Source organism: Equus asinus, chromosome 2, assembly GCF_041296235.1.
Source record: "Equus asinus isolate D_3611 breed Donkey chromosome 2, EquAss-T2T_v2, whole genome shotgun sequence".
Taxonomy (NCBI): domain Eukaryota; kingdom Metazoa; phylum Chordata; class Mammalia; order Perissodactyla; family Equidae; genus Equus; species Equus asinus.
In genome coordinates, this window is record NC_091791.1 from 11,405,662 (window position 1) to 11,429,376 (window position 23,715).

Consider the following 23,715-nt stretch of genomic DNA (forward strand, 5'->3'; position numbering starts at 1 on the left):
TCATGCATTCTCGTGGGGGCGGTCATCATGTCCATCCTGGAGGGGAAGTCGCGGGTGGAAATAGTCAAAAAGATGTTGATTGTTCTTAGCTATTGATCTGAATGACTCCCAGGGAAAGCTAGGGTGTTTTGAGCTGCTCCCCACCTAGAGGTTTGATGCCAGGGAGGACTGTGGGCTCTCTCCCCATGCATCTCAGCTCCCCCAACAGGGACAGCCACCTGGCTCATGTCCTGCGTGGCCTGGGCCTGCCGCGTGTGCCCTCCTGTGTGGCAGATGTGCTGGGCCATGTGAGGAAGGCCCAGACTTTGGAGTCTCTTGGTAGACCTTCTGATTTGGGTTATGAGCTCAGGGTTGCCTGCGGATATTGCAGAAAGGGAGGTCTGCGCGATCTGTCTCTGTGGTTATGCCCAGGCTGGCCTTCCCTCTCAGAACAGAGAAGGACATTAGCCCCAGAGCCCTTGTGAAGTGTCCTTTTTAAAGCCAGCAGGGGGCTCAGAGCCTGGGGGAGAACACCCTGAGCGGTGAGACCACTCATGTGCCCCCTCTCCCACACAGTAGGAACTCGGTCCTCCAAGTGCCTCAGTATAGACTTTACACTCCAGTCCATTGTACTGCTCTTCCTTTTGTGAAACTAAAGAGCTTTTTGCAACATGGCTTGTATCCATGCCCTTATTCCATTTTTTTAGTAAGTCCAGATTTTTCTGTATGGAGATAGCTTGAAGAGGGCACATGGGGAAGAGTCTTGCCCCTTTTTAGAAGCTAACTGTGAGCCCATGTTTGCAGGACCAAAGCCATTCTTGCTTGAAATTTTAGAGTAGAAGTTTATAAAACTTGTATTTTTTTGGGATGAGAATCACAGCCCACTTTGAGAAGCCTATAAAAGGCATGGAACCTTGCCTGCTCAAAATGCATGTGCACACACAGTTTTGTGCACAGTTACAGGTGCCCCCTGAACCCATCTGGGAATGCTCTAAGGGCTATGAGGGCTGGGGTTTGCGGGCCTGGGTCTGGAGAATTCTGTGCTGATATGATGCCCACAGCCGCCACCTCCTCTCCGGATATCCCCACCATTGCTTTTGGGCGCCATGAAGTTTGATGTGGTTTTCTCAGGCACCTTAGATCTGCCAGAGGATGGAATAATTTCATAATACCCCCACGTTGGTGAGATTTGCTGGAAAAGAAGTGGGCTTAGCATCAGAGGCCTATGTTCTAGTCCTGACTGTTGACCCTGTTGACCCCAAATTAGCTGTTTGACACGGACCAGGGCAATTCCGTCTGGGCCTTTGCCCCGTCACCAATAAAATGAGGGAGATGATTTGGGAAGTCTTTTCTGGTTCTAAAATTCAATTTCATGCTGTTTCAACGAAGTTTTCAGCAACTAACAGTGACAGCTGATGGGTTAGAGGAAACGAACTGATTTTTAATTTACCTAATGCTCGTAGATGATGCCACGGAGAAGGACCTTTCTGATCTGGTGTCAGAGATGGAGATGATGAAAATGATTGGAAAACACAAAAACATCATAAATCTCCTTGGAGCCTGTACTCAGGATGGTGAGTAGGAGAGAAAAATGCTTTCATTCAAATAATCCATGGCTCAACGTTAGCAGCATTTTAGAGATGGTGGGACTTTCGGATCTTGCTCCTAGGGCGCCTGAAGTGCGTGTTGAAAGTTCTCTTTAAAATTCCCTTAGGAGGATGTTCCCGGCCATGAACACAAAAGGTACTTTGTAACTATACCTAGGGGACTGGGCCAAAGTGAGCACTGGGTGACTTTGGATGAGGGTCTGTTAGAGTCCCGCTGGTTTTAGGTCATAGCCTGGAGGGTGTCTGGAAAAGCCAGTCTCCTTATGTTTTTGTTTTATAAGTGTTAAGAGAGATTTCTCAAAATAGGGTACTATGTTTTGGTTGACAAAATAGAGGTTGAGGAAGCCGTGTCCTGCTGTGGACAGCACGTGGCTGGGCTCCTGAGAGTAGCTTAAAAAAGGAGAAAGTGGTACGAAGGGACACCTTATCTTCCTTAGGGGAGAGAGACCCCTGGGTTCTCTCACTGAAGAGCTCACTGGCCCTTTGGGAATCAGCTTGACGATAATTAATAAACTTGAAAATGCCTATATTTCTGCCTCAGCAATTTCTCTTTTAGGTCTATACCAGCAGTCTGGAGCCTTTTTTCTGTCAAGGGTGATGGTGAATGTTTTCGGTTTTGTGGGCCTTATGGTCTTGGTGGTAACCATGCATCTCTGCTGTCATAGTGAGAAAGTAGCCACAGACAATACGGACCTGGCCGTGTGCCAGTGAAACTAATGACAAAGACAGGCAGAGGGCAGGACTTGGCCCGAGGGCTGTGCTTCTCCAGCCCCTAGCCTACACCACAGAGAAGTGGTTGCATGTGTGGCTAAGGAGACGTGCGCAGGAATGTTCATTGCACACTGTTTTGACTCAAACCTGGAAGCAACATAAATGCCCATGAGTATACGGGCTAGATCAATAAACTGTGGTGTATTTGTATGATAGAATATAGGTAGCTGTTAAAAATGAATGATCTAGATTTATTTTTATCAGTCTGACTGGCTTCCACAAGGATAATATGTAGGGGAAAAATAATTCAGGGCTATATCTTTATTATTTGTTTATGTGACTAAAAATAATATATTGTTTATTGATACGTATGTTTTGGTAAAATAGTTAAAATGAACTGGAAGGAGCAAATTTCTGATAGTCATTGCTTTCCACGAGGCCAGGGGTGAGAGAATGGGAGTGACGGGAAGGATGCTCCCTGTGTCTCTGTTCTATTTCTTAGACTTTTGAGACTATCTTGACCAAGTGTTGGTTATCATTTGAGGAGATTAGAATGTAGGTGTTTTATTTTTGTGTATGATTTTCTGTATGTTTAAATAACAGGAAAAATACTAGGTTGTAATAACTAACACTTCTTTGTTGAACTGGCTGAAGGCAGATCCTGGGTTTGCTGCCTTAGTGAGCTTGTCTTCTCCATCCACAGGACCACTCTACGTCATAGTTGAGTATGCCTCGAAGGGTAACCTCCGTGAATACCTCCGAGCCCGGAGGCCGCCTGGGATGGAGTACTCCTATGACATTAACCGCGTTCCCGAGGAGCAGATGACTTTCAAAGACTTGGTGTCATGCACCTACCAGCTGGCCAGAGGCATGGAGTACCTGGCTTCCCAAAAAGTGAGTCCTTCACATTCTCCTCGGTTGGGTGGCTTCCAGTTAAAAATGGCTTTGGAGACAAGAGGCAGTTTGGACATGCTCATTTGCTAAATCAAGTCCTTGCGTGTCTTTGACAACTTGGAAAATATTTACTGCATTCTTCACATTAGGGTTTAACGAACTCTTTAAAAGCCAAAGTGGCCTCATAAACCTACAGTGACACTGCAGAGAGCAGAAAAGATACCTCTTTGCTGAGACAGGGCTGGGTGTGACCCTCCTGGGTTTCAGTTCTCCAGGTAGAGAAGAGCTTAGCAGGTCGTTAAGGGGGCGCTGCCTTTAATTTTGGTGATTTTTTGGCTTTCTTCGTTTCGTGGTTATTGAATTTTTGGACATAGACTTTGAGTGTTGTGTTTACATTTTGAGTTTGAAATGGCTTCAAATAGTCTAAAGATCAGGCAAAAGGATATTTTAGTAACATGGAGTCCTGGGTGTTATCTGAGTTTATTTTGTCTCCTTTGGCGGGGTGACCCACTGCGGTTACAAGTTGGCCAGGGCCCCTGAGGTGAAGCACCTGCATTCCAAGCATGCCACGTGCAATGGAACTTTAAGCATCTGAGTTATTCTGAAAGCAGTTAGACAGGTGCCCAGATGTCCTCTGGGGCTTTTTGGATGACCCAGGACACCTTTCCTTAGCCCACACTCGGGGAGGGGGAGATGTCGACCTACCTCCTCGGGTGGAGGTGTGGTCTGTTTCTACCTGTGGTGGAGCTTGATTTCTACCTTGATGGAGCACCAGGAATTCCTCAGGTCCCCAAAGAAGTGAGTGCCTCCGGTGCGTGTGGACCCTCTGTCACCTGTGGGCCTGGGCTGGGTTGTGACCATGCCAGTGCCTCGATGAGTGAGGCAGCCCCTGCCACATCACACAGTGTGTAGGGATGTGGGGGTGGGGACAAGGGGGCGTGGTTACGCCTCAGCCCCTGTTGTCTGTGGTCACCCACATAGGAACGTGACCAGAGTGACCACATGTTCTGTTTTTGTTTTCTTTTGTTTTTCATTTTCAAGAGAGTCCAGAGTTTAAGCCTTTTTCAGATATTTTTCCTCCAAAATTTCCCTGCAAACCTTTGCAAAAAAAAGGGTATAGATTTTAGGAAACTAAAACACAGTTTAGAGTTCTGCGGTGATGGGCATGTGCACGCACACAGGGGGGTTTGCCAATTGAAAAGTGTTTGGCACGAGGAAACAATCAGATCCAGAATGTGGGACATTTGACAAGACATTGCTTCAGAATGTCAACGTCATGAGAGACAAAAATGCTGGCAAGACAGTTCCAGATTAAAGGAGGCTTAAGAGATATGGCAATGAAACGTGCATGTGTGATCCTGGACTGCGTCCTGCTTGGGCTGGGAGGTGGGGGGACGGCTTCCATAAAGGACATCTATGAACAATTGAAGTTTGAATATGGACACATATTCAACAGACACATCTCGGGGATATTGCGGGTTCAGATCCGGACCACCACAATAAAGCAAATACTGCAATAAAGCAAGTCACACGAAGTTTTTTGTTTCCCGGTGTGTGTAAAAGTTATGTTTACGGGGGCTGGCCCCGTGGCCGAGTGGTTTAGTCCGCGCGCTCCGCTGCCGGCGGCCCAGTGTTTCGTTGGTTCGAATCCTGGGTACGGACATGACACTGCTCATCAAACCACGCTGAGGCGGTGTCCCACATACCACAACTAGAAGGACCCACAACGAAGAATATACAACTATGTACCGGGGGGCTTTGGGGAGAAAAAGGAAAAAATAAAAATTAAAAAAAAAAAAAAACACTCAAAAGAAAATTAAAAAAAAAAAAAAGTTATGTTTACGCTATACTGTAGTCTATTAAGTGCGATAGCATTATGTCTAAAAAAATGTACATACCTTAATTAAAAAGTACTTTATGGCTAAAAAATGCTAACCGTCATCTGAGCCTTCAGCAAGTCATAACCTTTTTGCTGGTGGAGGATCTCGCCTCGATGTTGATGGCTGCTCACTGATCAGGGTGGCGGCTGCTGAAGATTGGGGTGGCTGTGGCAATTTCTTGAACTAAGACAACAATGAAATTTGCCACATGAGTTGACTCTTCCTTTCATGAACCATTTTTCTGTAGCGATGCTGTTTGATCACATTGTATCCCCAATGGAATTTCTTTCAAAATTGGAGTTAAGCTCCTCAAACCCTGCCACTGCTTTATCAACTAAGTTTATGTAATATTCTAAATTCTTTGTTGTCATTTCAGTAATTTTCACAGCATCTTCACCAAAAGTAGATTCTATCTCAAGAAACCCCTTTCTTTGCTCCTCCGTAAGAAGCAACTCCTCATCTAAGTTTGATGATGAGATGGCAGCGGCTCAGTCACATCTTCGGCTCCACTTCTAATGCTAGTTCTCTTGCTGTTTCTACCACATCTCCAGTTACTTCCTCCACTGAAGTCTTGAACCCTCAAAGTCATCCATGAGGGTTGGAATCAGCTTCTTCCAAATGCCCGTCAGTGTTGGTATTTTGGCCTGTTTCCATGAACTACGAATGTTCTTGTCCTTTCCAGAAGGTTTTCAATTGACTTTGCCCAGATCCATCAGAGGAATCACTATCTATGGCAGCTATAGCCTTCTGAAATGTCTTTCTTACATAATAGGACTTGAAAGTACAAATTACTCCTTGATCCATGGACCGCAGAATGGTGGTTGTGTTAGCAGGCATGAAAACAACATTAATCTCATCGTACATCTCCATCAGATCTTTTGAGTGACCAGGTGCATTGTCAATAAGTGTAATATTTTGAAAGGAATCTTTTTTTCTGAGCACTAGGTCTCAACAGTGGGCTTAAAATGTTTAGTAAACCATGTTGTAGACAGATGTGCTGTCATCCAGGCTTTGTTGTTCCCTTTACAGAGCACAGGCAGAGTAGATTTAGCATCATTCTTAAGGGCCCTGGGATTTTCGGAATGCTCAATGAGAAGTGGCTTCAATTTAAAGTCACCAGCTACGTTAGCCCCTAACAAGAGAGTCAGCCCGTCCTTTGAAGCTTTGGACCCGGGCATTGACTTCTCCTCTCTAGCTGGGAAAGTCCTAGATGGCTGCTTCTCCCAAAAGAAGGCTGCTTCCTCTATACTGAAAATCTGTTGTTTGGTGTAGCTGCCTTCATGAGTTATCTTAGCTGGCTCTTCTGGAGAACTTGCCGCAGCTTCTGCATCAGCACCTGCTGCTTCACTTTGCTCTTTTATGTTATGGAGACGGCTTCTTTCCTTACACCTCATGAGCCAACCTCTTCTAGCATCACACTTCTCTTCTGCAGCCTCCTCCCCTCTCTCAGCCTTCATAGAATTGAAGAGAGTTAGGGCCTTGCTCTGGATTAGGCTTTGGCTTCAGGGAACGTTGTGGCTGGTTTGATTTCTATCCAGACCCTAAATAAAACTTTCTCCATGTCAGCAGTAAGGCTGTTTCACTGTCTTATCATTCGTGTGTTCAGTGGAGTAGCACTTTTAATTTCCTTCAAGAACTTTTCCTTTGCAGTCACAACTTGACTAATTGTTTGGCACGAGAGGCCTAGCTTTTGGCCTGTCTTGGCTTTTGACGTGCCTTCCTCACTAAGCTTAGTCGTTTCTAGCTTTTGATTTAAAGTGAGAGCCATGTGACTCTTGCTTTCGCTTGAATACTTAGAAACCACTGTGGGGTTATTAATTGGCCTAATTTCAATACTGTTGTGTCTCAGGGAAGAGGGGAGGCCAAGCGGAGGGAGAGAGATGGAGGAGCAGTCAGAACACAGAACACTTAGAGATTGAGTTCGCTGTCTTATAAGGGCACGGTTCTTGGTGCCCCATAACAACGATAATAGTAACATCAAAGATTGCTTATCACAAGTCACCATAACATACATAATAATAATGAAAAAGTTTGAAATGCTGTTGGAAAAATAGTGCCAGTAGACTTGCTCAATACAGGATTGCCACAAACTGTCAGTCTGTTTAAAGAAAAAAAAGCACAATAAAATGAGGTATGTGTGTATTAGATAATATGACTGTATCAGTGTTAAATTTGGGGAGTGATGATAGCGGTATTGTGTTAAGGTAGGCAGTATGTGCTCAAGTATTTAGATGTGAAGTGTCACTGAGGTCTGCAACTCACTCTTAAATGATTTGGCCATGGACAGTATGTGCACACATTCGTCTTTATGGGGAGGTTAGGTGTGGAGAAAAGAGCAAATAAGCATAACCTGTGAATCTGGCAGATAGGGACATCCATTGTCCTATTTCACCTTTCCTGTAACTGAAATGTTCTTAAATAAAACACTGCAGAGTGCGGCCTGTCTGCAGGCCACCTGTTGTGACCCTCTGGTCTCGGTCGCTCTCCCCTCCCTCTGTGAGAGAGGGGGAAGCATCTTTTGGACTCGGCAGGTTGCTGCTACTAATACCAAAGTGGTAGGAGGCTGGCCTGGTCATTTTATTAATCCTTTAATGAAGATTCCTGAGCATTCCTTATTCCAATGCCCCTGCCCTAAGTTGAGGTGGCCGGGATGGACGTAGTCTTTGACCTCTTGGAGCAGGAACCATGGATGACAGCAGAAGAGATCAACAGTAAATGTGGAAATAAAAATAAGTATGTGAGAAGCTGAGAAGCATGCTGTGGAGGAAATAGTATGGGTCAGGAGCAGTGGTGATTGGGGCGCTTAGGGAGGGGAGGTGGCAGGTGGGCACAGGGACCAGCTGTGCAGAGATTCTAGGGAGGGAAACGGCGTGTGGAGAGGAGAGAGTGAGATGTGGCCGGAGACAGGCAAGCCCTGCTTCTTCAGGGCCCTGCTTCTTCAGGGCCCTGCAGGCCCAGCAAGGACTCTGGACCACACCCTCGGCGTGTTGGGAAGCCACGGAGGGGAGTCAGGTGATCTGGTTTGTGCTATAGGGATTGCTCTTGCAGCCGATCACACGATGGGTTGGAAGCGCTGAGCCCTGTGAAGGGCAGTGGTGGTTTGGGCCAGAGTTATTGGCTGCAGAGAGACTCGAGAGGTAGATTGATCTTGGATATATTTTGCTGTCTGGATAGTTAATGGATTGATTAGATATGGGAGGAAGAGAAAGAAGGATCAAGGATTTCCAGCTTGAGAAGTTGGCTGATGATGCGGTTTACCAGAATGAGGAAGACTTTGGGAGGAGGTTGGGGGAGAAGATGAAGGGAACAGATTTTGGTGGAAAATCAAGGGGCACTTTGAATATGTCTGAGAGTCATTCAGGGGCAGGCGTGGACCAGGAAGCTGCAGGCTGCAGCTCAGCTCTGAGAGCTGGGCTACACCCTGGGCGCCTGCAAAGGAAGGTGTAATTTCAAGCCATGGATGAGGACATGGTGGGGGAGTAGGCAGAGAAGAGGGGAAGTAGAAGCAGGCAGTCAAACCCCAAGAAAACTCTCACATCTGGAGATTGGCCAAAAGCGCAGGAAATGGCAGTAGAGGCTGACACACACTCAGAGAGACAGGAGGAAACCCAGGATGCGGTTCACGGAGGAGCTTCGGGAAGACGGGAGTGCTCGGCTGTGTGTCATTCTGCTCAGAATGAGGAGACAAGAGAGGGCGGTGGATCTGGCTCCTGGAGCCAGTGGTGGTCCCCTCAGTGTGCCCCAGCCCTGAGGGCACTGAGAGCCTACCTGTCTTGGAGCTGCTCCACATGGTGGAGAAAGAACTAAGAATCAGATGAACTTTGCGAAACAGGGCAAATGAATACGTTTTAGAATGACAGACTGAAAATACTTTTATTAATAGTTGTGATGACGGTTTTCGTTATTACTAATCACTACCACTTTTTGAGAGCTTAAGGTCTGCCAGGCACGGGGCAAGCATTTTACATACAGTATTGTCCGTAACCTCAGCACAACTCTGAAATAGGTGTGATTATATCCCTGTCTCATGGATAAGGATGCTGAGGACTGTTAGGAAGTGCCAGGAAAGCTTTGAGCCCAGATGTGTCTGAGTCACCGTCCTCGTTTCCGAGGTGGGGACTTAGAGGTCTACACAGTGAAGTGGCTGGTCCAAGAGGTGGCCTTTTGGTTTTCTATCCACTCATCCCACTCCCAGCGTCTCCTGCTCTCAGGTAATCCCTCCTCTCCCTGGACTAAGGGGAGGACCGCTGAGATGCCCTGTGTCTCTGAGGCAGGATGGGGCAGTCTCAGTGTGTTTCCTTTGGTCATTGCAGGGCTCCATTACCCCAGCTGACAGCCACCTGCAATTAAGGACCTAAAACAAGTTTGAAGTGGTAGATGAAGATCTTAAGAATGGTCCCCTTGGGAGGAATCTGCTTCCAAAAATGGAGGGCTTGTTCCTGAGGGTGGAGAATAAAGTGGGGAAAGGATCAGATCCTGGCCTCCCCCACCCACTCCCTCAGTGGGTAGTGATGAGCTTGTTAGAGACCCACTAAAGGAGCTGTCGAGTGACATCTCTAGCTCCTTGCTGATGGCATGTGATTATGATTTCAGCTCAATAAACATTTGCTGGGTCGGGCTGTACTCCGTGCTGGGAATGTAGAGATGAACACACAGACCCTGTCCTCAGCAGCTTGCACCTGTGTGTGCGTGGGGCAGACAAGTAAACGCCCTGGTGTATACAGTGATACAATTAGATATTGGGGTATTTGAGCCTTATACAAGTTTTTAAAGCCTTGCTATTTTTGGTTCAAAGTACACTCATTTTTCTTTTTATCAGTTAAACCTCCAGGGTGTTAAACCTGAGCTGGTGTTTTTGGTTTTTTTAAAGCAAGCCCCAGCTCCCTCATCTGTAAAATGGGTACAATAATACCCATCTCATAGGTTACCATGGGAATTTAATGCGATCAGCTGTGCACAGGCCCCCTGCACACTGTCTGGGTCATAGGGGTGTTAGTCTTTCTTCCCTTGGTGACCCATTGCCCTTCAGCTATAAAGAAATGCCATACCGAACAGTCCAGGACTATAATATCAAATGGCCAGCCGTCTGTGCTGGAGAAGAACTCAGATTTCTGCTGATGATGGGAATTTGGCTTGACTTTAATTATTTTCTTTTTCTTGGGTGTTGGTTCCAAGTCACTTCTTGTTCAGCCCAGAGGGTGCGCTTCGGTCTTTCCTGGCACCCTGGGATGTGGGATGGGGGTGCTAGAGTCTGGCTTTCGCTGAGAAGGTGGTGGAGGTGGCTGTTGTGTATCTGTCCGAGCTGAGCCCTGATGTGTGGTCGGAGCACAGCGCGTGAGAAGCCAGATTCTTCTGACCACACGGCTTGCCAGACACAGAGCTCGCGTCAGCAGAGAGCACACACCGCCGAAGAGTTTGGCCCGGGGCTTGGAAGTTCAATTTGAAAAGGCCTCCAAAACCGGGGAACGAGGCTCCCGCCCCGACCGGTCCCTGGGCGGTTTCTGGGAGCTCTCGAATTTCCTGCTTCCAGTTTGGCCAGGCACAGGCCTGCTGTGGGGCTTTCCTGCTTTCCCACTTCTGTTCTTGGCCCATCCAGGGGGCCGCAGGAGCATAGGAAAACAAGGAATAGTTGGGGGGTGGGCAGGAAAAAAATTACTAACTTCTTCTTCTGCGAGCGTTTGGCTCCCCTCTCATTTTGTGGAGGGCCTCTCTGAAATCAGCCACGCGTCTCCTTGTCGATGGATGCCTAGGACTCTCTCCTTCATGTGATAGTGACCTTTGCCAGGAACCTGTGTACCAGTGTGTGCCTAGGGATGTTTGTTTGCTTCTTTATACCTTACCTCTTTCAAAAATAGGGGGTGATGATTTGGGACACTAATTACCATGTAGCATGATAAAATCTTGGTATATTAAAATGCAACGAAAATACTTAGACTGGCTTACAAAAGCATATCCTTTGTGAAAAGGAAAGACAGAAGTGATAATAACTAGACCTTTCTGAGACCAAAGAGTTGGTGTTAGGACTACAGATGAGCTGTCCTGTGGGGGGCATCTGAGCCTCTAGCCCCCGTGTGTGTGGCAGACACAGGGCGAGGCAAGCCTTCTGTGGGCCAGGTGTCGTGCTAGGACTGGACTGAGACTGTGGATGGACAGGCATTGGCTGTGATATAAGCCAGGAAAGGACATGGTTGGTTCTCAGATACACAGTTCGTGGGAAGTGTAGAAGACAAAGTGGGGCTGAGTCTGGAAGCCTGGAGACCTGTTAGGCAGGGAGTGTGGCCGTCTGCAGGACTGGCTGGGTGGGGACAGTGATGACATCCTGGACTAAGCAGTTAGCAGTGGGAACAGAGCAGCGTGGACAGTTGGAGGGGGTTTTTGGGGGTTGAAATCAACAGAACTTGGGAGGAGTATGTAAAGAATTCTGGTGTATACTTCTGCCTGAGAGAGACCAAGAGGATAAAAATTAGGGAAGTAAAGACCTTGAATTTGAGGTGCCAAAGGGATGTCAATGTGGAAATGTCCCATAGCCTGTTGAAAATGAGAACATGGGTCCCAGGAGAGAGGTCAGCATAGAGAGAGGACTTTGCAAATCTTTTGTATGTATCTAAGAATTGAAGCTATGAGGGTGAATGGAAATATATGAAATTAATGGGACAATTCCTCTATTTTGAGGGATAGAGGAAGAGAAGAGCTAGTCAAGGAATCTGAGAGGGTGTGGAGAGAGGGAGAGAGTGAGCCAAGAGAAGGGATGCGGTAGAACTCAGTGGTGGGACAGTTTTCAAAAATGAGCAAGAAATTAACGGTGTTCAGAACTGCAGAGAGGAAAAATTGAGGTGTTAGGAAAGGTCGTTTGGGTCTGACAGAAGGTTCTTGATGAACTTTAGGAGAGGGAGGGATAGATACAGGTTACAGCGTTTGAGGAGTGACCAGGAGGTGAAGGAGTGATGCTGGAGTTCAACCAGCTCTTCTGAAAGTTGGGCTGTACAGGGCAGGAGAACAAGTGTTGAGATAAAAGATTTTAGGATTATCCAACACAGACCTCGTATGAAGGATGCCAGTGGTGTTGGTCAACTGCAAATAAAGAAGAATATGGAATGATTGGAGCTCTGGTTTTTTAATTTATTTGTAATTAGAAAAGAAGTACCAGTTTTCGACTTAAGATGTATTTTCTGATGGCATTATAAGAAGTATGTTTCCTTTTGATTCTTGAAGCATTTTGAAATGTGTTCTTTCTCCATTTCAGTGTATTCATCGAGATTTAGCAGCCAGAAATGTTTTGGTAACAGAAAACAATGTGATGAAAATAGCAGACTTTGGACTGGCCAGAGATATCAACAATATAGACTATTACAAAAAGACCACAAATGTAAGTCTATGGCAGGAAGAGGGGTGGAGTGGGGTGGTGTGGAATGTTCTAGATGAAAGACAATAGATGCTTAGAGCTGGAAGGACTGATGAGGGCTCATTCCTCTGCCTTGCATTCCTGTTCTTTTGCCTTGTTCTGTGCAAACTTCTCAATAAGCAAATTTAGGCTATGTTTAAGATACTTTTAGTAAATGTGAAATAGTCTTACATATAGAATAATCAGCAGCCTCTAGGATCTTTATAAAACTCTTTGTCAGAACTTTCCTAGTAAGGATTAGAACTTGGGAGTTTCTGGGTTAATTTTTGCCTGGAAGTTGGTTGGAGTGTGTCTTTGTGCTAGGGAGATGGATAATAATGAGAATCCAAGGAAATGGCATTTTATTAATGTCCCCAGATCTGTGCTCCCCCATTGTGTAGAGTCTCAGTTGGGGCTTATTTCTCTTCTAATGACTGACCAGTGAAAACCATTTGTGTCAGCTCATAAAATAAGCAAGCCAGGGCACAGCCGTGTTGAGCCTGCTAAAATAAACTGGTTTTAATATATTGGTTTTTGCATTTTTTCCACACTTGCAGGGGCGACTTCCGGTCAAGTGGATGGCTCCAGAAGCCCTTTTTGATAGAGTGTACACCCATCAGAGTGATGTGTAAGTAACTCCCTTGTCTCTGGCTTCTCCATCGGGTTGAGTTGCAAAAATATTGTACGTTCTTCCCCTTCCTTCCTTCTTTGGTGCCTGCTGCATTTCACACATTCATAGAAGGTTCAGGAGCCGGCCTTAGAAAGAACGGATTTTATGGTAGGCTGGTAACCAATGCTCTGTTACTAATCTGCCTGGCTTCAAAGCGCACGGGAGGTGGAACCACTAACCTCCTCCTGCCAGAGCGGAAGTCCCCTCTTGGACTTATTCACGAGACACAGCTACAAAGCTGCTATCTACTTTGCCAAGCTGTTGGCATGTTCGTTGCTCCCTTAAAACAGGAATCCTGAACCTTTCCCTAATAGAGGGTGGTTTGTCCTATTTCCCCCATCCCAGGTTTGTCCTCGTGGGGGAGGGCGAGTGTGACATGGTCTGCTCAGAGGATCTCGCAGGGGCTGCTCGCTCTGTTTGTTGAAAAAATTCTGACCTTGTCCTAACATCCTTGATAACGTTATAGAAATACAGTGAAAACTATATAATATTTACATAATGATATACTTCTATAAAAGAGATAAAAATACTCTCAGGGTCAGGCTTCAACTGGTATTTTAGAATTTTAGATTTAGAAATTTGGTTGAAAGATGTTACCACTGTGGGAAGCTGGGTAAAAGGTAGAGAGGATCTCTCTGTACTGTTTTTGCAAGTTCCTGTGGGTCTATAATTATTCCAAAATAAAAAGTTAAAAAAAAAAAAAAGGGAATCAGTTGAGCTATTTTTCTTTGCATGAGCGGGAGGATTTCTAGGGTGGGCATTGATTCCGTGCTCTCTCAGTGGTCCTCTTCAGCAATCCTAGAAGGAAGGCGTTATGAGTCCCATTTTTGCAGCGAGCAGACTTCCTCTGCATGCTGCTGCCTTTCCTCTGCACAAAAGTGGGGACAGTTTCATTTCTGAAACTCGCCCTAATAGAGTCAGGAAGGGCGTTTTCCGAAAGCCACAGCGATATAGGTCAGTGCAGGATCCTCTGCTTGACTATCCCAAGAACTGTGGGTCTCCTGCACGAGGCTCAGAAAGTCCACCTGTGGGTCTCTGCAAAGTCAGGGATAATAGTTGTATGAAACTGTCTGGGACACAGAATTCCTCCATCCTGACTGATCCCAGCCTGGTGCTGATTCCCTTCTTGACCTTAGTGAGTCACTCACCTTTTGTGCCCTCAGATGCTCCACTGGCCGCATTGGGCAGCTGTACCTCGCAGAGTTAGCTTGCTGGCCTTATTCTGTCCCCTGCCCATACTGGTCGTTCACAGCGCTGGGGTCAGGCACGTAGGCCAGTGGAAGAGTTGGACAGGAACATAAAGAGCTTTGAAGCTTAGGAGTTGAGATCTTCATGTTGCTAATACTGTATTTAAGGTGAATAACTTTGAGAGTGATGGAGAGACAGCAACCACCCAAATCTCCACCAAAAAGAGAAAAAGAGTGATGATGGTTTACCTTTTTGTCGGTTGATAGAAAATTCCATCGGGACATCCCCACTTTGTCCTCATTTGGGGATGCTCCCTGGGGCAGGAAGGGGCATGTAGGTGACCTGCAGGAGAGCTCAGCTCATTTGTCTTTGAACCTAAGAAGTGAGGGGGCGTTTATTTTTTTAACCGGGTCTGTTTAGGTTTCCGTGGTTCAGACGGGTTAGTGATGCTGTGCTTTCTCCCTTCTTTGCAGCTGGTCCTTCGGGGTGTTGATGTGGGAGATCTTCACTTTAGGGGGCTCGCCTTACCCAGGGATTCCCGTGGAGGAACTTTTTAAGCTGCTTAAGGAAGGACACAGGATGGATAAGCCGGCAAACTGCACCAACGAACTGTAAGGGCCGTTGTCTCTCCTGATACCGCAGCAGACCCTCCGCCCCGGTGACGCTTCTGCCTTCTGTCGCTTTTCTGAGGCCCCTGATCTTCCAAACATGCTCTAAGAAGAATTGCTGAAACTTTCAGGGCTCAATCACAGAACTGAGATAGACAGCTGCACTGACAGCCATGACTGTCCAAAAGAGAGATCATTCTGAGGTGTATGGTGTGAGCAGGGCTCACAGAGGACGTCGGGCTGCCCGGCCCAGGGCTTCCGACGTCGCAGAGCAAGCAGGGTGGTCTTCCTGGACCACTGTGTGGTGCCTTGCTGTTGTCTCCTCGGAGTAACAGGAAGACACCTCTGGCCTTCCCTCACCCGCAGGCTAGAAGGCTGGGGGGCTGCCCTCGCAGAGTGTAGGATTAAAGCACCACCATGGCCTTTCCTCACTGGTTGTGCCTGGCTCCAGCAGACCGAGTGCAGTGTGGGTGCTTCCGCAGCTTCTGTGACCATTGATAATTGCTGTCACAGATTGCCCTCAACCACATTTCCTCAGAGTGAATGAGTCAGTGTCTGGTTCCCTATATTTTACCCATATTTTAGCGCAGAGATTAAAAATTTGTCCAGGTGCCGTCCTTAGAGCACCAGATCTACCTATAAAACCATGAGCTGGTTTCTAGAAAAACCAACCCCGCACTTTAAGTGGAATTATGTTGTGTTTGTGACACGCGTCTTGTGCAGTAAAATCAGTTCTTTGAAAAGGAGCCTCTCCTCCCAGCCCCCCAGGATTAACTAAGGAGAGTGATTGTCCCGGAGACTACAGTCTATTGTGTGTCACTTCATGGGGATTATATAGCAGTAATCCCATGAGTGCTTTTCGGTGTACAGTGGACCTCTGATGAATGGCCACATTTTATAGTATATTATATAAAGGCATTTATTGTGTTCCTTGTCATTCCTATTGCTTTTCCTAATACAGAGGGTCTGTCGAAACCCATTGTCAAGATAAGGCCTGGGAACCTGGACCCATCCAAGAGTTAATCAGGAAGTTAATGTGCTGCCCAGGGATGGAGGATTAATTCATAAAACCCTTACCTTAAACTTGTGGTTTTCAAACTTCATTTTTTTAAACTAAGGAACCTTTGTCCGCTGGAATCATTCAAACAAAACCCAAAGTGTCAGGCAGATAAAAATAGAGCTGCCCTGGTCCAGGCTGGGCTGTGTGGGAAGACCAGAGACCTGCCTGCTCGTATGTGGCTCTTTGTGCAGCATCCAAAAGTGCCATAAAGTGTGATACCACTTGATAATGACGCTGCTGAGGGGCTCCCAGAAGTCATCAGGGAAAGCATAAAGAAGTGTCTTTCCTGGTGGCATAGATACCTTCCTAAGACATTTTGCGCAAAGTGATTTGTAAATTAAAGTGCCCTTCAGAGGAGCCAAGCAGTGAATCTTTTGGGAAAGTGAGTAACCACCTCCTAATTTAGTTGCTTGGAAAGTTCTAATACGTTTTTGTAATTTAGGATGTATCTCCACATTGCCTGTTAAAACTGGCTTACTCACCGGGGGAATCCATTTCTTCCAGGTACATGATGATGAGGGACTGTTGGCACGCAGTGCCCTCCCAGAGGCCGACGTTCAAGCAGTTGGTGGAAGACTTGGACCGAATTCTCACTCTCACGACCAATGAGGTAAGACCTCCTTCCCGGAGCTCGTGGTCCTTGCTCGGGAGACCAGTGCGGCTTTGTAAATGCAGCCTCCCCTGCTGGAGTCTGTGGTCTAGTTTATCGTTTTTCCACAGGGGTCAGACAGAGTTAAACTATGTGTTCCTCCCAAATCTTGATTTTTCTCAGAACTGTATTTTGAGAGTTCTGACTCCTGAAACCGAAGACTGAGGGCCCTACTTGAGGCCACCCCTCACTGTGGCTTTTGGGTGGCGGGTCCAGGGTGTGTGTGTGGGGGGGAGTGTGGGGAGAGGAAAGAATTGTCCAACTGCAGCGTTTGGGTTTGCCTCGGGAGGAGCTTGGGTTTACTTGCTGGTGGGCTTGTGGGCCTGGTGGTCAGTGTGAGAGCTGCTAGTGTCCCGTAGCTGATGGGCTGGTTTGCATGCTGTGAAGTTCTCCAGTTCTAGCTTCCGGTAACACAGAACACAGTCATACGTGAGCCTGTCTGGTAATGGCGTGTGGCTTGTGGTCTCCATCTGTGTGTGTGTAAACGTACACACAGTTTCCTATAATGAATGACTTATATGATTTTCAAGTGAAAACCTGTACTTTTCGTTAAAATGCTTATTTTCTATAAAATGTTTATAATCTATACCAACCAAAGAAACACTCTCTGTCACTCACTTTCCGAATTCACTTTAAGATGCAGACAGAGCGGTCTCTGTGGTCATGGAAAGAGTCTGATCTGAGCAGGAGAGGTGATAAACCCATCAAGGCCAGAAAAAACCCACGATAGAGAGAAACTGTTAGTGAATGAATTTGTGATATTTAATGAAGTTGCAGTGCAGTGTTCCTTCACACAGAAAAAAAACCCCACAATTGTCTTAACAACAACAAAAAAGGTTAAAAACACCCAAATATTCTAGAAGGAAAGTAATGCATTTATTTTTAGATAATACATTTAATAGTTTTTAGAGTGATTTTTTTAAAAAAAATAGTGAAATGCTGGGATGTGAAGCCTTCAGCCAGCAGCATGATCTTGTGCGTCTGACTGTGGCTGATAAGGGAGCAATCGCATTTAAATGAATACAGCTGACCTTCAGAAGTTGAAAGGAAAAGGAACAGTTTAAGGGAAAAAAAAACACAACTTTCTTCTCCTGCCAAAATTGTTGTTTCCAGTATAAGTTCTTTTAACCCTAGACTTGGAATTCACTGACATCCCTACTTTTTCCCTATCAGATCTGAACATTTATGCCTTCGTTTAGGAACTGGGAAAAGCACTAAAGTCCCATTTTAATGATCCTCTGTCTGTGCTCGCTGCTATTTATTTATATATTTACATTTAAAGTGCGCCCGTTCAGACTGAAATTTACATCCAGTATCCTAAAATGAAAAAGCAGAATGCCATATTGTCTAACGGATATAAAAATCGAAGTTTCTTTCCTTCTGAAAATCATTACCATATGCTCGAGAAAAATGGTTCCATTTAGGACAAAATTTCATTTTTATCATTGTAAGCAAAAAGTTCTCTTTTGATGTGGTGGGCGTGTTTGTCTCCAGTTGTGTGGTTAATGCTGATGTTGTTGAAACTGACACATCCCCCATTCTCGGGTAGGGACTCTTTCTCTTGCCAACCCTGGTGATGAATTATAGTGGGGTTTTTTTTTTTTTTTGTCTTTTAAAATGTATACTTGCCAACGTTCTGTGGGCTCTTTTCTGATAACGCTGAGGCTGGTTGTGCTGTGGTCTGCAGTTTTTGGCCCCTCTCAGCAAAACCACGTGTCATAGAATAGTTATTGGCTTCTGGGCCTGTGAGCAAGGCTGCCCCAGTGTGCCAGCTCAGTCGAACCATTGAGACTCAGAAGTCCCCCTGTTTAGAAACGTTGCATCATTTCAGAGCAGGGGTCTGCAAACCTTTTGCGTAAAGGACCAGTCAGTAAATATTTAGCTTTGCGGGCCATCCTGTTTCTGTTGCAACAACTCAACTCTGCCGTTAGGTCAGAAAGCAGCCACAGATAGCATGCGAATGACTATGTCTGTGTTCTGGATAAAACTTGCTGGACCCTAAAATTTTAATTTTATGTAAATTTTATATAATTTTAATGCCATGAGATATTATTCTTCCTTAGATTTTTTTCCGACCATTTAAAAATGTTAAAAACCATTCTTAGGGGCTGGCCCGGTGGCATAGTGTTTAAGGTCATGCACGCCATGTGGGTGGCCTGGGGTTCGCTGGTTCCAATCTCGGGCGCAGACCTAGCACTGCTCGTCAAGCCACACTGTGGTGGCGTCCCACATAAAACGGAGGAAGATTGGCACAGCTGTTAGCTGAGTGACAATCTTCCTCACAAAAAACAAACAAAACAAACAAAAAACCAAAAACCATTCTTAGCTCCTGGGCCATACAAGAACAGGCAGTGGGTTCTTGCCCTGTCATAAGTCTGAGGAAATGGATGGAAATGGGCCGTCTCTTCTCTGACAGCAACACCAACAGATGCTTTAGGAAGCAGAATAGCCCTTTTTGAATTTCAAACCTTCAAAACTTTGAAACTTAACCTCTCTTTTCCTAGACTTTCCTTTAACAGCCCATTATGGATTTAACATACACGAGCACATCCAAGCCTTTTTTGAACCTTGTTTATATTTTCAACTCAGAGAGCTTCTGAGAGTAATGAATCACATTTGTGAAATTACCTGCTGAATGAAGACGTATTCCCCTTAAATTATCCTGGAAACTACAATAGTCAAATGTCATTCGTAAAACAAATATTCGTGGTCTCAGTTATTTAAAGGGGTCTTGGGAATTCACAACACGTTAGGTTTTTTTCTTTTGCTGGGGCTCAGATTGGAACCCTGTGCTCTAGTGAGAAGGCGCATAGCAAGCAGGTCATTTGTGCAAGTGGAGTTGACCACCCAGCACCTACTGTCCACCTAGGTTTTAGCATTCCCTACCTGCCAATCATTTGTTCGTGATGGGTTGTGAAAGAAAACTTAAGGGCAGCCTCGAGTTAATAGAGTTGGAATCTCAAGGAGGTCTTTGTGGGAGCCAGGGTGGGCTGGGTCTCTGAACCTTGAAGGGGTTCCCCCGTGCCATCCCAACTCCAAAATCAACATCTCAAGAGCCTGTGTTTGAAATAAAAGTCTTCTCTTCCCTTCTTTCAGGAATACTTGGACCTCAGTCAGCCTCTCGAACCGTATTCACCTTGTTATCCTGACCCAAGATGAAATAAAACGTCTCTCTTCCCTTCTTTCAGGAATACTTGGACCTCAGTCAGCCTCTCGAACAGTATTCTCCTAGTTACCCTGACACAAGGAGTTCATGTTCTTCAGGAGATGATTCTGTTTTCTTGTGTTACGACCCATGCCTTCCTCAGTATCCACATATAAACGGCAGTGTTAAAACATGAATGCGCTTGTCTGCCTGTCCCCAGATAGGACAGCACCAGGAACCTAGCTACACTGAGCAAGGAGGCATGCCTCCGGGAGCTTCTTGTCTCCGCTTGTATATATGGATCAGAGGAGTAAATAATTGGAAAAGTAATCGGCACACATGTAAAGAATTTATACAGTTGGAAACTTGTAATCTTCACCAGGAGAAGAAGAATGTTTCTGGGGCAATGGACTTCCATGGGCCACCACGTGCCCGTGACCCCCTGTGGCTACTGGCTGTGGACCAGCCGGACTTAAGGCGAACATATGTTCTGCCTTTCTTGTGAATTTTGTAATAATTGGAGAAAATATATGTCAGCACACACTTACAGAGCACAATTGCAGTATATAGGTGCTGGATGTATGTAAATATATTCAAATTATGTATAAATATATATTATATATTTACGAGGAATTATTTTTTGTATTGATTTTAATGGATGTCTCAATGCACCTAGAAAATTGGTCTCTCTTTTTTTAATAGCTATTTGCTAAATGCTGTTCTTACACAGAATCTCTTAATTTTCACCAAGCAGAGGTGGAAAAATACTTTTGCTTTCAGGGAAAATGGTATAACATTAATTTATTAATGAATTGGTAATATACAAAACAATTAATCATTTATAGTTTTTTTTTTGTAATTTAAGTGGCATTTCTATGCAGGCAGTGCATCAGACTAGTTAATCTATTGCTCGGACTTAACTAGTTGTCAGATCCATTGAAAAGAGAAATATTTACAGGATATGACTAATTTGGTAAAAGGAAATTTTGATATATTTGTGTTTAAACTCTGCTGTCAGATAATTGTTCTTAAAACCCGTAAATGCCCATATTTGAAGAACCCATTTATAACAAGGTGTTTTGTTTGGATACATAGCTCTGTCATTGGGCCCATGTAACAGTTAACTGGACTCTCCAAGACAAATGGTACCAGCATCCTCTTAAAAAGATGCCTTAATCCATTCCTTGAGGATGGACCTTAGTTGAGATGATAGCAGAATGTACTTCTCTCTGGCAGCTGGCCTTCTGCCTCTGAGTTGAACATTAATCAGATTAGCCTGTATTCTCTTCATTGAATTTTGATAATGGCTTCCAGATTCGTTGGCAATAGAGGAGCCTTTTAGGATCTTCACGTCTCATCATAGAAAATTGAAACACTGAGTTGTTCTGCTGATAGTTTTGGGGATCCTTCCATCTTTTTAAGGGATTGCTTCCGTCTGATTCTGGCAGGACCTCACCAAAAGATCTGGCCTAATACCAACGTCAGACAAAATGTTGTCATGTTGTCCGTTCTGTATTAAAGTATTGTGTTTTGCTTTCGGAACACCTATTCACTTTGTTATAGCCATGCAACATGAATGCAGATTACACTGATTTTACGTGTTACGAAATTGGAGAAAGTATTTAATAAAACCTGTTAATTTTTATACTGACAATAAAAATGTTTCTACAGATATTAATGTTAACAAGACAAAATAAATGTCATGCAGCTTATTTTTTTAATAATCGTGTCTTACCAAATGGTTTCATGTACTCCGAGGTGTTGACTCAGTGCTGTCTGGTGTGATGGCACAAAAGGAAGGTTTGTTGTTTGCTACAAACAGGTCACTTGCCAGAGGGGTTGGCCGGGACCAGCAGTCCCGGGGACAGGTGGATCCAATGGAAAATCAGAAGAGGTTGGTTCAAGCCCTGGTTCAGTTGCTTCCTGGGCCCCAGGGGAGTCTGTCTCCTTTCTGGGTCCTAGCTGCTCCCAGAGGAGCAAATGAGGAATGGCGTGGGAGAGAGCTTTGGGAATGGGGCAGTGTTCTAAGGATGAGGGGTCCCGAGGGGAGATGTTCAGAAGATCTGGACACTGGGGACCTTGAAACCTTTTAGGCTGACTTTCTTGTGATGTACAGAGTAGACTTTCCTTCAAAATTTCAACAAGACAGCGTGCACACGTTTAAAGTAATTTTACTTATTTCTATGCCTCCAAGAATTTGGGGAGGGAAATGGCATTTTGCCTGTTAGCAAGTGCAAATCTGTGACACTTCAGGTTTCATTACATCTGCTTGCTAGCCTCAGCACCAGGAAAGGAAGAAGAAACAGCGTGGTTTCTCCCAAATTTCAGCCATGCTCTCAGAGCCTCACGTGGCCATTGGTTACAAGGTGCCATCACGGGGCTTCGTTGTGTTTGACACCTTCAGTGGTGGAACAAGGGTCTCCCCAGGCATCAGGAGAGTGGCCTGCAGTCCTGGTTCTGCATTTGTCGACATCCTGTGCTACCATTTCTTATCAGTAGTACAGGGTTATAATCCCACAAAAGAGTGGGATTACAAGATGTGTGAAAGCAGCCTTCAACCGTATGGTGGAGAATGCTGATCCTGCAGCCCTCCGGGCGTTTCCACGAGTGGGATCCCCTCGGCCAGGTTGGAGGAAGGACTTGCTGGTGCTGCAGCTGTGTTTAAAGCAGGGCTCCACGTCCGTGCCAGTTCTTCTCTGAAGATCCAATGATGCATGTTCTATACTTTGGAGACTAAAGGGGTAGTTTATGGCTTTTTATTAGACGATGTAGATTATAATCCTATGCTAGCTGTTGGCCCTTTTAGAATTATTTTGTGAGATTTGTCATCAAGGGAAAGAAGGCAGGATACAGTCCATGAGAAGGTTAGGAAATACTTCTATTTTGAGACCAGCCCCAATTAAACAGACACAGGCAGGGCTTGATAAGAATCCTGGAGCTTTTAAAGCCTTTCTTTCACCCCTAGACCTAAGGAAAGCAATGGCAATTAGTTGAACCACAATGTGATTGTTATTGAGACACGAGATCAGTTCATTTGCTAAGAACCGAGAGTCGCAGGCGTCTTGGTGGAGAAGGGATAGTGCCTGGCCCTGCTGTCTCCGAGTGGGAAGGGCGGGTGCAAGAGGCTACCTCTCAGTCCAGCTGCTGGGGGCCTCAGGCAGGATGGGGAAGACAGAGGAGCAGGGTAGAGAGGTAGGGCTTCCAGAAGAGCTCAGTGGATTCCCTTGGGACAGGGCGCCCATATCCACAGCTCGGCCTCTCCATCCTTCCTGACGTCAGGGATCTTGCCTCCACCAGATCTTATGGGAAGTTCCTTGATCCCACACACAGGGAACGAAAACGTGCAGTTACAGTGAAACATCTGGCAGACTTGAACAGCTGTGGATTGGGGACTCCACCACCATTCTGGAAACAAAGAGTTGGGCTGCTGGCTTGTACTGTATAATTGAGGCTCTAGAAGGGTGGGGTGCAGAGGGCTCTGCTATTGCAGATCAGGAACTTGAGGCTTGGCTTGAGGTTCCTGAGGGTCAAGTGACTGGGAAATAGACTGAAAAGATGAGACTGCAGCCTTACACAGAACAGGAGAAAGATGATGGATGGTGGATTGGGATGGAATTGGCTTGGTTTGTTTCTTAGAGCTGAGAGATGTTGGGCAGGTCATGGATTCTGACTGGACCTTCATTTCCTCAATTGTAAAACTGGCTATCACCAGCCTCATGGTCTCACCATGAGGGCTCTAGGAGCTTAGCTCAGCTCTGGTAGACTATACTCAATAAATGTTAGTTTTCTTCTTCCTGAGAATTTCTTTTGTGTGTGTTTGTGATTTTTTTTTAAGTATATTCACAAGGTTATGCAACCATCACCATCATCTAATTCCAGAACATTGTCATCGCTCCAAAAAGAAGCCCTGTATCAATTAGCAGTCACTTCCTGTTTCCTCCGC

General features: G+C 45.5%; 1 protein-coding gene across 20 annotated transcripts in view; it reads left to right on the plus strand.

Moving 5' to 3' along the window:
* The window catches only part of FGFR2 (fibroblast growth factor receptor 2), a 103,361-nt gene extending 81,891 nt beyond the window's left edge, over window positions 1-21,470 (plus strand). For 17 of the 20 annotated variants that reach the window (XM_014865975.3, XM_070482039.1, XM_070482036.1 and 14 more), the window contains 7 exons: window positions 1,443-1,553; window positions 3,001-3,191; window positions 12,315-12,437; window positions 13,010-13,080; window positions 14,784-14,921; window positions 16,483-16,588; window positions 19,816-21,470. In XM_014865975.3, coding sequence (XP_014721461.1) covers window positions 1,443-1,553; window positions 3,001-3,191; window positions 12,315-12,437; window positions 13,010-13,080; window positions 14,784-14,921; window positions 16,483-16,588; window positions 19,816-19,968 — 893 coding nt within the window. In that variant the 3' untranslated portion in view covers window positions 19,969-21,470. Of the gene's footprint in view, window positions 1-1,442; window positions 1,554-3,000; window positions 3,192-12,314; window positions 12,438-13,009; window positions 13,081-14,783; window positions 14,922-16,482; window positions 16,589-19,723 lie in introns of all 20 variants that reach the window. The other 3 variants (XM_070482091.1, XM_044749659.2, XM_070482025.1) reach the window with 1 other exon arrangement.
* The last annotated feature ends 2,245 nt before the right edge of the window (window positions 21,471-23,715 follow it).